Source organism: Dipodomys ordii, unplaced genomic scaffold (assembly GCF_000151885.1).
Source record: "Dipodomys ordii isolate 6190 unplaced genomic scaffold, Dord_2.0 Scaffold13, whole genome shotgun sequence".
Classification (NCBI taxonomy): Eukaryota; Metazoa; Chordata; class Mammalia; order Rodentia; family Heteromyidae; genus Dipodomys; species Dipodomys ordii.
The window spans coordinates 17,172,442-17,186,943 of record NW_012267229.1 but is presented as its reverse complement, the minus strand read 5'-3'; the positions used below and the strand labels follow the sequence as shown (position 1 = coordinate 17,186,943).

General features: G+C 50.7%; 1 protein-coding gene across 10 annotated transcripts in view; it reads right to left on the bottom strand.

Annotated features, from left to right (window-relative positions):
• Window positions 1-2,740: 2,740 nt before the first annotated feature.
• Tldc2 (TBC/LysM-associated domain containing 2) overlaps window positions 2,741-14,502 on the bottom strand; it is a 14,184-nt gene continuing 2,422 nt past the window's right edge. For 2 of the 10 annotated variants that reach the window (XM_013010861.1, XM_013010860.1), the window contains exons 2-5: window positions 12,948-13,007; window positions 11,377-11,544; window positions 10,759-10,911; window positions 4,497-5,734 (exon numbers count right to left, since the gene is read on the bottom strand). In XM_013010861.1, coding sequence (XP_012866315.1) covers window positions 5,189-5,734; window positions 10,759-10,911; window positions 11,377-11,544; window positions 12,948-12,980 — 900 coding nt within the window. In that variant the 5' untranslated portion in view covers window positions 12,981-13,007 and the 3' untranslated portion in view covers window positions 4,497-5,188. Of the gene's footprint in view, window positions 2,934-3,709; window positions 4,172-4,496; window positions 5,808-10,758; window positions 10,912-11,376; window positions 11,545-12,947; window positions 13,008-14,502 lie in introns of those variants that run through there. The other 8 variants (XM_013010864.1, XM_013010863.1, XM_013010869.1 and 5 more) reach the window with 7 other exon arrangements.

Genomic DNA, 14,502 nt, shown 5'->3' with positions numbered 1-14,502 from the left:
TTTTCTTAGCATAGTAACTCTTTTTTTTTTTATCTACTCTGAACTCTATGACAGATGATTGTTTTCTTCCTAATGTAGAAGTTGAGATAAAGATAAAAACTGAAATTCCAAGATGGAATTCAGGGGCTAGGAAGGTGACTCAGTAGTAGAGTGCTTGCCTCACATGCATGAGGCCCTGGGTTCAATTTTTAGCCCCACATAAACAAAAAAGCCAGAAGTGGCTTTGTGGCTCAAGTGGTAGAACACTAGCCTTGAGCTGAAGAGCTGAGGGACAGCACCCAGGCCCAAAGTCAGAATGAACAGACCTGGTAAAAGATAAACAAATTTCTGTCCCCCTAAAGAGGTGCCAATCTCCCCGAGTCAGGGGCTGGAGCTCCTCAACTGATCTAAACACCAGTGAGAGATACATTCCCTCCCCTCTCTGTCCCATGAGCTGCTGAGGATGGATAGACGCAGGTGAGGGCTAGGACTGGCCTCCAGCTCTTTGAAGAGAGGATCTGAAGCTGAGGCCTCCTCCCTCTCCCCACCCCCACTGGAGAGTGAACCCAAGGTCTCTCATGTGCCAAGCGAGTGCTCTACAACTGCAGCCCTGGCCTCTCGTAAGTGGAGCATGAACTCCTTCTTAGGACAGCGCAGGGGTAAAGGGATGTCTCAATCCAGGTTGCTCTCTGAGACCAATAGCGATGGTTTCTTCCCATCCCGCCCCCTCACTGCTGCAGTCCAAGGGTCCTCCAGAGGCCTCCCTCCACCTGCTCTCCGTCCACTTGGGAAGCCTTGGGGCTCCTCCCAGCTGGAAATTCATTTTTTTGCTGCTTTTTTTTCGGGTTTCTGAGCAGACTGGCTGCCTTCGCCAAGGCTGGTGACAATCTGGGGATCCCAGGTACCTGTGTAGCCCGAGGTTCTCAGCAGTGGAGTGGCAGTACTGTGCCCAGGGCACCCCATTCCCAGCCCATAGACGCTCATCAAGTGATATCCAGCCAGGCACTGGTGACTCACGCCTGTCATCCTAGCTACTCAGGAGGCTGAGATCTGAGGATCATGGTTCAAAGCCAGACCAGGCAGGAAAGTCCATGAGACTCTTATCTCCAATTAACTACCAAAAAGCCAGAAATGGAGCTGCAGCTCAAGTGGTAGAGCACTAGCCTTGAACAAAAGAGCTCAGGAACCGTGCGTAGGCCCTGAGTCCGAGCCCCAGGACAAGCACACACAAGAATGACATCTAGATTTGGAACCAAAGCAGTGGTGGCCAGAGGGTGCTGTGAACCCCATCATCTTAGCCCCAAGCTCCCTTGACAGAGCCACCTCCCTCTGACAGCTAGCAGGAGTGAGGCGAGAGCCAGAGCAAGTGGGGACAACTCTCCACACAGGCCAGCAGCTTCCCTTGGCCACCGCTTCCCCTGCCTGGCACGGTTCTGCCCTGTCCACTGTAGGTGAAAGTATCGGGTGTCCGCCATCCTGCATGACCGCCCCCCCCATCCATCCGCAGAGTTAAGAGCTGTCATCATTCACAGGAGGGGGACTAAAAGCCTCCTTCCCCTCCCACCACGCTGTGTATGCGGGAGGCGCCTCTCCACAGGCTGCGCAGTGGCTCGGCCAGGCGCCTCTCTGTCCAGGAAGGGAACCGCTGGTCTCCACCCTGCGAGCCCAGACTCACGGTCAAGAATGTCTTCTTTCCTGATAAGATTTATTTTTTTAAATTTCTGTCAATCTTTATCTTTAAATCACTGTGGTTTACTCTGGAATTTTGTACTCCTAACATTGTATCTCAGAGCTTTCTAGAAGCATCTCTTTTGTAACCATCACTTGTCCTATATGAGGCCACTGCACTTTATGTTGTTTGTAACTGTTAAAAGCATGAGACACATGTGCCATTTACAAGGCTAAATGTTTCTTAAGGAACACCTTAACTGTGTGGAAATGGAGATTGTAGCAGCTCAGTTCCTGGAGTCACGTTGTCACCTTGAGACTGTAAATAGAGCTGCAGGTGGCAGCGACAGTTGCTTCATGAAGGCATCTCCATCTTGACCCCTCCTTACTGCGCCCAGCCTGTATCTCTGTGCAAAGGACTCCGCCGGGGTGCTTAATGCCACGGCACTGTGGCAGCTCTGAGCGGGGATGGTATTGAAGGGCCCCACGCAACTCCAGAGTGACAGCATTGTCCTTTCAGCCAGAGGCAGACAGACGTTGGCCTGCCGGGGAAGGTGGGGGGCTCCGCTGTGCCTGAAAACAGGTCTCTCCTCCACCTCCTGAGGCTCCATCTGCAGAGTTCAGCTCCTGAGCCCAAATGGTTTCATAGCTTTCGCACAAAATCAAGTCATGGACCCGTGTGCATGTGGCATTGATGCCCCCGTGCATCTATGTTCTAGAACATGCAGCAAGGCAAGAGAAGGAATGATGCTGTTGCAGTCTTTATTAAGTGAAAGTAATACCTAAAAAATACCAAGCGTGAGCGTGCGCACATGTGTGTCTCTATGGGAAATTGTTTGGAAAGACATACGTGAAAATGTTAGTTTATAAGGGTTGAATTTTAGGCAATTTTAAATTTCATGTCAGGATTTTCTACAAATAAACATGTATTCGCTGTCATATTCCTATAAAGGAACTTTCCATGAAGGACTCTGTGCTTCTTTCTCCTTCCAAGTCAACTCCAGAAGAGTCCTGGCCTGTGCCTGTCCCAGGCCACAGGGCTCTGTCTGTCCTCAGTCACCTCAAAGTTTCTTCGTCGTCTTGTTTCAGATGAGCATGGCTGCTCAAGCAGGCAGGCCTGACGGCACCCTGGAGTCTGCCTCCCAGGCTGTCAGCTCAGAACCCAGGCCTCCAGCTCCTTGATGCAGAACTGCTCCTGCCGGGCCAGCACCTCATTGTTGAAGGTCGCACACGGGTGGCTTCCCCCACGATACAAGTCTCCGTCTAACCACAGCCCAAACTGGCCACTGAGGAGAAGAGGAAGTCTTGTGGCTCCCACCCTGAGCAGCCCTGGGCTGCCCGTCAGGTAGCCTGGATTTCCTCATCATTCCTTAAGCTAATATGCCCTACATTTGGAGGACTCCACAGGCTGTGGACTCAAAGCCCAGTTTGGGAACATCTGGAACATACTAATTCCCAAATTTCATAGAAAACCCAGGTGGGAACCAGGAAATCAGTTATTACACATCAGGCCTGGCCACCCTGCCAGGCGCCTCTCAACAGAGGCTGCTCATTCTTGGGCTTGCACCTTTGCCCCCAGGGTATGACTTAATGTTCCTGGATTTGAAGGTCATGCCAGGGATAAGAATAGATGTGTGTGTGTGTGTGTGTGTGTGTGTGTGTGTGTGTGTGCGTGCTAGCACTAGGGCTTGAACTCAGCCTGGACACTGTCTCTGAGCTGCTTTGCTCAAAGCTAGTGCTTTACCAATGCAGCCACAGCTCCACTTCCAGCTTTTTTTTTTTTTTTTTTGCTGGTTACTTAGAAATACGAGTCTCATGGACTCTTTTGCCGGAGCTAGTTTTGAACCACGATCCTTAGATCTCAGCCTCCTAGTAGTGAGGATTTACAGGCATAAGCACTGACACCTGGCTTCGTCTGTCCTGGGGCTTGAACTTGGGGCCTGGACGCTGTCCTCGAGCTTCTTTGGCTCAAGGCTAGCTAGCACTCTACCACTTGAACCACAGTAGCACTTCCAGCCTTTTCTATTTATGTGGTACTGAGGAATTGAACCCAGGACTTCGTGCATGCTAGGCAAGCACTAAGCACTCTACCACTAAACCACATTCCCAGCCCCAGACTTCTTTTTTTTTTTTTTTAACTTTCCACATACACAGAGGCCAAGCTGGGCAGATGCCTCCTCTAATGCAGTTTCCTGGAGGAAGGCTGCTGGGTGCGTCTCTAGCTTCATCTCACCACATCAGTTCAAACTAAGCCATGGCCAGCCATAAAGCCTTTGGCTAGGGAAGTTCATGCAGTCATTCTCCTCAGCCCTAGGCTGGGCCTAGGGTTCTCAGGGCTGGAGGAAGAACTGGGCTGAGATGCTGGCCTAAAGGCAAACTGCCAGCCTCCCTTTCCACCCAGACCAGCCATACCCACTGGGGATAAAACCCAGGAGGACAGAGATACGCACCTGCTGCTGCCCATCATCAGTAAATCCAAATCCCCTTTGACAAAGAAGGAGTTGCTTCCAGTCCACTTGAAGACCTTAGGGTACAAGAGAAAGGCTCTGTGTCTCTGCCAGTAACGTCCCCTGCAGTCTGACATTGAGCCGCTAGGTGGCAGCGTTGTACAGGGAACGACCAAAGCCCCGGAGAACAACAGGAAGGCTGGACCTTTGAGATTGGCTTGTGGCCCTTGCGATTTCTTTAGTCTCCATGGAGCTCACAGCCTCTCAGTGCCCTCTGGAAACCTTGGAGACTTCCTGCTTCCACAGTTGGAGACAGGAAAAGAGTCCAGGTCAGGAGTTGGGATGGCTGCTGCCATTAAGTTCCCATCCTTCCCAGGATGTCACCAAGCCGGCCTGCCAACTTCCACCATCCCTGTCCTGCCGGTCCCCTCCCCCCTTGCCCTCATCCACCTCTTGCCTGGACCACAGCCTCCCAGCTGGTCTTGCTCCCGCTGTCTGCCTTGCCCATCTCCATACTGTGACACAGTGACTATTCCAACCCCAGGTCACTGTCAGTCTTCTCCCTAAGGCCTCCCATGGCTCCATACAAGAGGGATACAGTCCAGTCCTTAGGCAGCCCTAGCACCCCTGCCTGCACTCATTCCTGCTTTTCTCTCTGCACTCTCCTCCAACTTACAGCACTTGAGATGCACTGGCCTTTCTATCCCTGGGACACCTGACTCCTTCCTGCCCCAGGACCTTTTCACTTACTGACACCCCTGCCCCTCAAGGCCACTTCTTACCTGTTGGTCCCAGTGTCACCCCAGAGAGATTTCCGAGTCTCCTTGTCTAATGAGCCTCTTCCTTTCTACCTTCAGAGGGTTTCTGGTCTAGGACTTGTCTCCCTCTCCAGGGATGTGTAGGAGTCCCTACAATCTATTTCACTGTCCCTCTCTGCCATCTGTACCCCGTTCTCTCACACACTGCTCAAGCTGTCTCTGTCCCAAGTCTTTGCCCTTGGGGAGACCTTTCCACCATCAAGATCCTCTTTCTCTCCTCCCCCTGGGGCTTCCTTTGCTCCCATCCAGCCTCAGTTCTGCAGCCCTTGTCCTGCTCTACCTCTGCTCACCCAGCTCGGTGGACGCTGGGGCCCCAAGCCCTCCTGGCTGAGGAGCTATGATGCAGAATGTGGTGTGGAAATGGCCACCTTGAAACTCACAAGCCTTGTCCTGGCCCAGCCTACCTCGGCCCAGCTGTCCTGCTCTACCAAGCAGCTGAGACTTCCTGTCCCACAGTGCGGGGACCATGTGACATCTCTCTCTTTCACACCCTGTGCTTGGTAAGATGCCACTGGACATGTCCTCCTGGCAGCTTGCCCTGGGAGTGTCCTGTGCTTGGACCATCGTGTCTTTCCAGCCTGCATCTGAGAAGAACATCCCTCCCCTTCTCAGCCAGGGACATCTAAAGATGGCAGCCATGGCACTGGGGCGCTCAGCCCTGATGCAGTCCCTGTGCAGAGATGTGTTGTGACCTGAGGCGGCTGTATCCCGCCCCTCCCACCTCACCTTCAGCTGTGGGGAGAAGGTGAAGAGGAATGTCTCCCCCGTGCCGTAGAAGCCTTTGCTGAGCCGGAGCGTGGAGGAGGAGAAGGCGCCGAACATCTACAAAGCACAGGCGATGTGGATTTCTGGGAAGCCGGTGGTGCTCTCCAGACTCCCAGATGTTGCCTGCAGCCTGGAGGGCAGAGCCAGGGACAGGCAACCCCTCCCCCCCACCACCACCACCGTGGTCCTCCAGCAGGGGCCCTCACCCTCTTCTTCATTCCCAAACACAAAATAACATTTGCAATATACAAGCAATCCTAGAAAAACTAGAGGCTGTAGACAAGCAGGAAGAAAGCCAACTAAAACCATCTTCTTCTTGAAGATGACTTTTTTTTTTATGGTACTGGCATTAGAATTCAAGGCCTCACAGTTGCTAGGGAGGTACTTTGCCACTTGAGCCATGTGTTCCCCAAAGTCAAGATGATTTCCTGTGGTATCTTGGCTACCGCCCTGGTGAGAAAAACAGTCTTTTCTTTCTTTCTTTTCTTTTCTTTTTTTTTTTTTTTGTGGGTTGTGGGGCCTGAACTCTGGGCCTGGGCACTGTCCCTCAGCTCTTCAGCTCAAGGCTAGTGCTCTACCACTTGAGCCACAGTGCCACTTCCAACTTTTTCTGCTTATGTAGGGCTGAGGAATCAAACCCAGAATCTCATACATGCAAGGCAAGCACTCTACCACTGAGCCACCTTCCTAGTCCAAAAGCTGTCTTTTCTATCAAGGTGGGTTGCTTAAAAATTCTTGCTTTGGCTGGGTGCCAATCACTCATGCCTATAATCCTACTCAGAAGGCTGTGATCTGAGGATAGCAGTTCAAAACCAGCCCAAGCAGGAAAGTCCATGAGGCTCTTAGCTCCAATACATTACCAAAAATAAGGGGGAGAGGGAGTGGAGTTGTGGCACAAATGGTAGAGTACTAGCTTTGAACCAAAGAAGCTCAGAAACAGTGCCCAGGCCCTTTCTTCAGTGTGATAGCTTGGTTTTTGTTGATTGTTCTGCTAAGACAATATCAGCAAGTATAGAAAAGGGCAAGAGGAAATGTTTTGGGATAAGGAAGAGTTTGTTGTTTTTTTTTTTTGGTCTGGTTGTGGGGCCTGAACTCTGGGCCTGGGCATTGTCCCTCAGCTCTTCAACTCAAGGCTAGCACTCTACCACTTGAGCCACAGCACCACTTCCAGCTTTTTTTTCTTTTCTTATGTGGTGCTGAGGAATCGAACCCAGGGCCTCATGCATGCAAGGCAAGCACTCTACCACTGAGCTACCTTCCCAGCCCAAGGAAGAGTTTTTGAAACAAAGTTTTGTCTTAACTGGTTGTTCCAAAATGGAAGAGTAATTAAGACATACCTCAGATTGTTTTGAGGTTGCTCATGCACTTTTAATCTTACCTCAAAGGTTTTTTTTATTTGTTTCTTTCTTTCTTTTGTCAGTCATTGAGCTTGAACTCAGGGCCTAGGCATTGTCCCTGAGCTTTTTCCACTCAAGGCTGGAGCTCTACCACTTTGAGCCAGTTTTGGTTTTCTGGTGGTTAATTGGAGATAAGTCTCACAGACTCTTGCCCAGGCTGACTTTGAACCATAATTTCTCAGATCTCAGCCTCCTGATAGCTAAGATTACAGGCATGGGCCACAGGTGCCTGGCTTATCTCAGTCTTTTAGTGGTCACTTTATGTAAATACATCTTACCCTCTTCAAATTAGCCAATCTGAGCAGATTGTATTCAGCCAATCCGAGCAGAGGGGTGGAGCCTGCTGTATTCAGGTTTAAAAAGGGAGCCCCCTGCCTGCTCGGGGTGCTTGCTAGGCAGATTTTTGGCTGATGGCACAAGCTTCTGCAGAAATAAAGTTTACCTTGCTAAGTTCCTTTCCAATTGATATCTGTCCTTTAATGTCTTTATTCTTTTTTTTTCCTTTTCTTTTTTTTTTTTTGGTTGGTCGTGGGGCTTGAACTCTGGGCCTACACGCTGTCCCTCAGCTCTTCAGCTCAAGGTGAGCACTCTACTGCTTGAGCCACAGCGCCATTTCCAGTTTTCTGAGTGGTTTATTGGAGATCAGAGTCTCACACAGATTTTCTTGCCTGGGCTGGCTTTGAACTGTGATCCTCAGATCTCAGCCTCCTGAGCAGATAGGATTACAGGCGTGAGCCACCCTCACACTCCAACATCCTCAGCCATTTCTAACATCATCTGGCATCCTAATACCATTGTTCAGATTTTTCCTCAGAGAGCCTCTGGAAACATCTGGGACTTTATTTGTTTATTTATGCCAATACAGGGACTTGAACTCAGGTTCACTTGCTCTGTCTTTGCTTTCTTGCTCACTGCTGTCACTTCAACCATGCCTTTAGCCTGGCTCTTTTGCTAGTTAAGTGAAAATGGAGCCTCTGGACTAGGATCTCAGCCTCCTGAGTAGCTTTGGATTATAGGCCTAAGCCACTGGTGCTAAACATGCTTTAGAAGCTGCTTCCTCTCACTTTTTTTTTTTTTTTTGGTTAGTCATGGGACTTGAACTCAAAGCCTGGATGCTATCTCTGAGCTGTTTTGCTCAAGGTAAGTGCTCTACTACTTTGAGCTACAGCACCACTTCTGGTTTTCTGGTGCTTAATGGTAGATAAAAGTCTCAGATCCTCAGATCTCAGCCTTTTGAGTAGCTAGGATTACAGGCATGAGCTAGGGTTACAGGGATGAGCCACCAGTGGCTTTGATTTGTTTGTTTGTGATAGGGTCTGGCTATACAGCCCAGGCTAGCCTCAAACTTACTATGCTGTCTGAGCCTCCCAGTGCTGGGGTTACACGCATGCACCACACACCCCAGCTTCCCTCATTTTTCTTGATCAATTTCAAACATATAGTTCAAAGCAGAGATCACTGCCCATGCACTCAGCAGCTGTGCAGCCAGCCATGTGCTCTGTGCTGGTTCTCTCTATGTATTTCTCTGACCTATTTGAAAGCAAGCAGCTGATTTGATGACCCTTCATCTCTGAACCGTTTAGCTCTTACGAATGAGAATATTCTCTAATGTAAGCATTATAGGAACCACCACCAGAGAACTAACAGTAAGTCCATGGTCTTATCTAGTTCTCAGCCCATTGCCATGTCCCCCAGCTATCCTGGGAATGCTGTTCATACTCTGTGTTAGAGAGGAAAGCTAGGAAGCTCATGCCTGTCATCCTTGCTCCTCAAGAGGCTGAGATCTGAGAGAGAAAAGCTAGGGGTCCACATCAGGTTCCTTGCCTACCTCATATTTCACTAACTGGCTTTGCCATCTTCCCCCTGTGGGAAGACGGGCTGTGGATCTTCAGCATGATAAACGGTGCCGAGCAGCACAGGTGAGATCACTGTGGGGACTGAGGGCCTCGGGGAGCAGCCTTTGGGGGTATATTAGGAGAAGCTCCCTCTTGGTCAGTTGTGTGCTCCCACTGAGGGGGCTCTGAGGGAAGAGTGAGCTTCCAGGCCTCTTCCATGGCATTTTGGGACAGCTCCTATATCTGGGGTCTCTGAGCTCCCTCCCAGCTTGAACATGTTCCTTCCACACACTGGCATCAGAAACCAGCTCCCACAGCTTCTGCCTAGAGAGCCATGCCTGGGCTTCAGGCATAGCTGTCATAAGGTGGTTGTTTTCTGTTTAGTTTTGTTTTCAGTATTAGGGTTTCAACTCAAGATCTCAAACTTGGTTGGTAGCTGTTCAAATACTCCAGCTATGGTCCCAGTCCTCAGACTTCTCCTTGTAAGCTGGGTGCAGGTGGCTCATGCCTGTAATCCTAGCTGCTCAGGAGGCTGAGATCTGAGGATCACAGTTCAAAGCCAGCCAGGGCAGGAACGTCCATGAGACTCTTATCTCCAATTAACCACCAGAACACTGGAAGTGGCGCTGTGGCTCAAGTAGAGTGCTCATCTTGAGCTGAAGAGCTGAGGGACAGCACCCAGGCCGAGTTCAAGCTCTACAACCAACAGACAAAAATAAAAAAAAACAACAACAACAACAAAAACCAATTCCTCTTGTAAAATAGTGGAGCCGCCTGTGGCTTCCTCCGCCAATCTGCTTCCCTTCTTACCCACTGCATTCTATTCTTCTCCCACCAGTGTGGGGGATGTTTTCAGAACACATACTGATCACTGAAGTGCAGATCACCTGTATAAAATACCTCCAGAAGAGCTGGCTATGTGGTATACACCTGTAATCCCAGCACTTGGGATGCTGAGGCAGGAGGACCTTGAGTTCAAAGTCAGCCTGGATTGAATAGTAAGACTCTGACTCAAAACAACACAGCAACAACAACAAGTGAACAAAAATCCCTCCATAGTTCTTGTGCTTTCCAAGGGTAAGGTGGCAGGTTGCTTGTTTAGCATACATTAGTTGTCATTTCCATACATGTAAACAAGGTATCCCAATCAAACTCACTCCTAGCACCCTTTCCCCCTTCTCTTCTTAAAACACTTTCCAGGTTTCATTCATTGTTCTATTTCATAATGCAAAAAAAAAACTGTGGTACATAATCCTAGCTGCTTGGGAGGCTGAGATCTGAGGATCATGGTCGAAAGCCAGCCTGGGCAGAAAAGTCCCTGAGACTCATCTCCAATAAACTACTCAGAAAAAGCCATAAATAGAGCTGTGGCTCAAGTGGTAGAGCACTAGCCTTGAGCAAAAGAAGCTTAATGACAGCATCTAGGCCCAGAACTCAAGCCCCATGACTGACAAACAAAAACGCTCTTTGGTCCATATTCATCCTAATTCGCCCTCTCTACCAGCCTCCCTTCCTACTGGAACCTACCCTCCCCCTTCCAAGCAGTTATGGGTTCAGTTTTTTTCCCTTCGTACTAAGTAGCATTTTGCTAAATGCTTCACACACACACACACACACACACACACACACACACAGAGGCAGACCTCAGCTCCCAGAGGCTGGGTCACTCTCTAGGTTGGTCTTGTTCTATTACACATAGGGAACACATGAACACAGGAATGCATGAGCACCAGGCTCCGGTGGTGCAGTGTCAGGGCCTGTCTGTGGTTGTGACTCGGTCTGTAGCCTCTGCCTTCCTCCCCTGGCACCGGTCTGGCTGCGAGTGCAGAGCTCCAGCGCAGCGGCTCACCTGCCCATCCTGGTCCCTGAGCAGCAGCAGCACTGGCCCACTGTGGCCCTCCATCTGCCGGTACAGGCTCCGAAGACTGAAACCGTCCCTTGATGTGCAGAAAACCAGGTTCCAGGGGCTGCCAGCGACTCTTGGGGGTAGGTGGAAGCTGAGCTGGAGGCAGGGGTGGAGGTTAGTGAGGGGATCACTTGCCTGTGTCCAGCAGCAATAGCCCATTTTACAGATGAGGAGAACTGAGGCTCAGGGAGGTAGAGAAGAAGTGGCAGAGACAGGAATCCAACCCACAATGGGTCTCAGGACTCTCCCCTTGCTCACCAGCTTCCCAGAGGCCAGAGAATAGAAGAAATGCTGAGCCCCTTTTCTGGGCCCCCAAGCCCAGCTCTGGCTCTAGATCCCCAGGGCTCTCACTTCTGTCCTCAAACCCTAGCCCAGTGCAGATGGCATTATGCTGCTGGGCCAGATGACCAGGAAGGACAGGGAAGTCTATACAGAAGAGGACATTTGTCACAGGGGACACTGAGCTGGGGACAGATCAACTATGACCCCGTGCCCCTGGGTGTGGCTAGTGTAGAGAAGAGACTCAGGGCTAAAGTCTTGGCACGTGGGCAGGGCCCGAACCTGCCTAATCTCTGAGGCACCCAGGACCTGGCTGGTTTCTGTCAGCTGAGGTTCCATGGGGTCTGCAGGCCCAGGGCTGGGGGCTGCCTCTGCTTCCTCCTTCTTGTCTTCCTCCTCCTCTTCCCTCTCGCTCTCTTCCCCAGACAGGGCATCCTCCATGTGAGTGGGCTGCAAAAACACAGAGGTCTGTTGGGGGACAGATCGAAACCATCTCACAAAACCCCAAAGTCTCTGTCCAGGCACCTGAAAGTCCAGCCCAGGCCGGGGTAGCTGCAAAGTTCCCAAGCTAGTCACAGACAGGACTCTGTCCTGCCCACAGCCTGCTTTCTCCTAGCCCCTGCCAGCCAAAGAAAGGGCTGGGGAGGAACCCCATCCTGCCCCTCAAAGTGCCCCACCCACTGCGCTACTCAGGTGGGGTGCTGCGCTCTGCTCACTTGCAGTCTGTGCCTGTTGGCTCTGCGCCTAGGTTAAGGTACCAGGTGTCATGCTCTAAGCTGGGCACCAGGCAGGGCAGAAGGCAGCCCAGGCCTGGACGCTGCAGCCCTGTATCAGTACATGACATAATGACAATAGCAATCCCCCGACGCTGTGGAACTTCATGAGCAGGCGTGTGTGCAGTGGTAGAGCTCCTAATTCTCCCAGAATCCTAAATTAGGATTCTTTCGTTTTGCTGTATCAGTTCTGGGGCTTGAACTCAGGGCCTGAGCACCATCCCTGAGCTGCTTTTTGCTCAAGGCTAGTGCTCTACTACTTGAGCCACAGCACCATTTCCAGTTTTCTTTAGTTGTCGAGGAGAGAGGAGAGTCTCACAGACTTTCCTGCCTGGGCTGGTCTCAAACCATGTTCCTCAGGCTCCTGAGTAGCTAGGAGGATGGGTGTGAGACAGGATCCTCCTGATTTCTCCACTATCCAGGGAAGCTGGCCTTCCGCCAGTGGACAGTGCATGTGGTCAAAGGCGAGGCTGTCTGTTCAGATTGTGTGCTGGCTTGAAATAGAGTTGTGTAGGCAAATCCATGTGAGGAGGTGTACATTCAGTATAAATTTGCCTGCTACATGGGTGTTGGGGGGGTCAATATATGTGTCTCAGTGGGCATGAGTGCTGTGTGGCCACTCACCTAAACTTCTACCATGTATCAGCATGTGTGTGTGTGTGTGTGTGTGTGTGTGTGTGTGAGTTCACAGGTGAGTACACATATGTGCAATGCCCCCAATGACTCCAGGCTCCTTGCAGGAAGGAGAGAGCTCTCTGAGCAAGAGAAACGCATAGGAGCCCCTTTTCTGGCCTCCTCTATTTCCCAATTCAGATATAAGGAGGGGTGCTCTCTGGAGGACCCTCTGGCAGGGAACAGACAATGGCTTGTCTCCTCCCCCACCCCACCCCCCTGAAGGAGCGCGGGGCCAGAGCCTCAAGCCCCAGGTTCCTGAGCTAGTCTTTGCTCTAAACTCCTGGCCAACAGGGAGGAACTTTTGAGGGCAAAGCCCCCTCCCACCTCCACCCTAGCCCATTTCCCTTCTTGCTAGAGATCAGGGTCTCCCTCACTTCCAGACCTCACCAGAGCTGCGCCCCTTACCAGCCGAGTGTACTGCCAGCGGGTCCCTTTCATTCTCTACACGGGAACTGTTTTCCTGACCTGTGGAAGGAAGTACCAAGACCAGACCTGGGTGAGACCTGGAGATGAGAGGGAGGATCCTGGGCACACCCACTGGCTGGCGCTGTGCCCGCCCAGCTGCCCTTCGCTCCCTCTCACCTGTCACCCCAGGCCAAGTGTCCACTGGGTGGGGTATGTGAGCATTCAAGGCCTGGCTTGCTTTCAGGGTCTCACACATGTGAGCCGCACATTGTCAATCTAGCTGTGATTTTTTTTATCAACACCAGGTCCTGTGGCAGGCTGGTGCAGAGACTGAGGCCCTTTAGAAACATGCCTGAGGCCCCAGGTGAGGTTTAGGAATCGCTGGTTTCCAGTATGACTGTGGATAAGCCTATTCACACCCTGGGCCTCAGTTTCCCCACATAGGACATCTAACATGTGAACTAGATAATCTCAGCAGTCCTTCCACAACTGATAACGTGCCAATTCAGGTCCCTCCCAAACGGATGAGTGAGGTGTCAGAGAAAGTGTGTGCCCAGACCAAAAGAACAGACCTATTAAAAAGAAATATGGGGGACTGGGAAGGTGGCTTAGTAGTAGAGTGCTTGCCTAGCATTCATGAAGCCCTGGGTTTGATTCCTCAGTACCACATACACAGAAAGAGCCAGAAGTAGCACTGTGGCTCAAATGATAGAGTGCTAGCCTTGAGCAAAAGAAACTTAGGGACAGTGTCCAGGTGCTAAGTTCAAGCCCTAGGACTGACAAAAAAATTAAAATTAAAAAAAAGAAAGAAATATGATATATCCAGGCACTGGTGACTCATGCCTATAATCCTAGCTGCACAGGAGGCTGAGATCCTCAGATCTCATGGTTCAAAGCCAGCCAGGGAAGGAAAGTCCATGAGATCCTTACCTCCAATTAACCATCAGAAAACTAGAAGTGACACTGTGGCTCAAAGTGGTAGAGTGCTAGTCTTAAGCCAAAAAGTTCAGGGATAGGGGCTGGGAATGTGGCTCAGTGGCAGAGTGCTTGCCTAGCATGCATGAAGCCCTGGGTTCGATTCCTCAGGACCATATAAACAGAAAAGGCCAGAAGTGGTGCTGTGGCTCGAGTGGTAGAGTGCTAGCCTTGAGCAGAGAGGCTCAGGGACAGTGCCCAGACCCTGAGTTCAAGCCCCAGGACTGGTAAAAAAAAAAAAAATGTTCAGGGATAGCACTCCCAGGCCTTGAGTTCAAGACTGACTAAAAAGAAAACAAAGAAAGAAAGAAAGATAGAAGAAAAGGAAGGAAGAAAGGAAGGAATGAAGGAAAGAAGAAAAGAAAGAAAGAAAGGAAGGTAGCTCAAAATAGTTCATCTCAACGTTAAAGAAAAACGAATTTGTGGGGCTGGGAAGGTGGCTCAGTGGTAGAGCACTTGCCTTGCATGCCTGAGGCCCTGGGTTAGATTCCCCAGCACCACATAAGCAAAAAGAAAAAAAGCCGGAAGTGGCACTGTGGCTCAAGTGGTAGAGTGCTAGCCTTGAGCTGAAGAGCTGAGG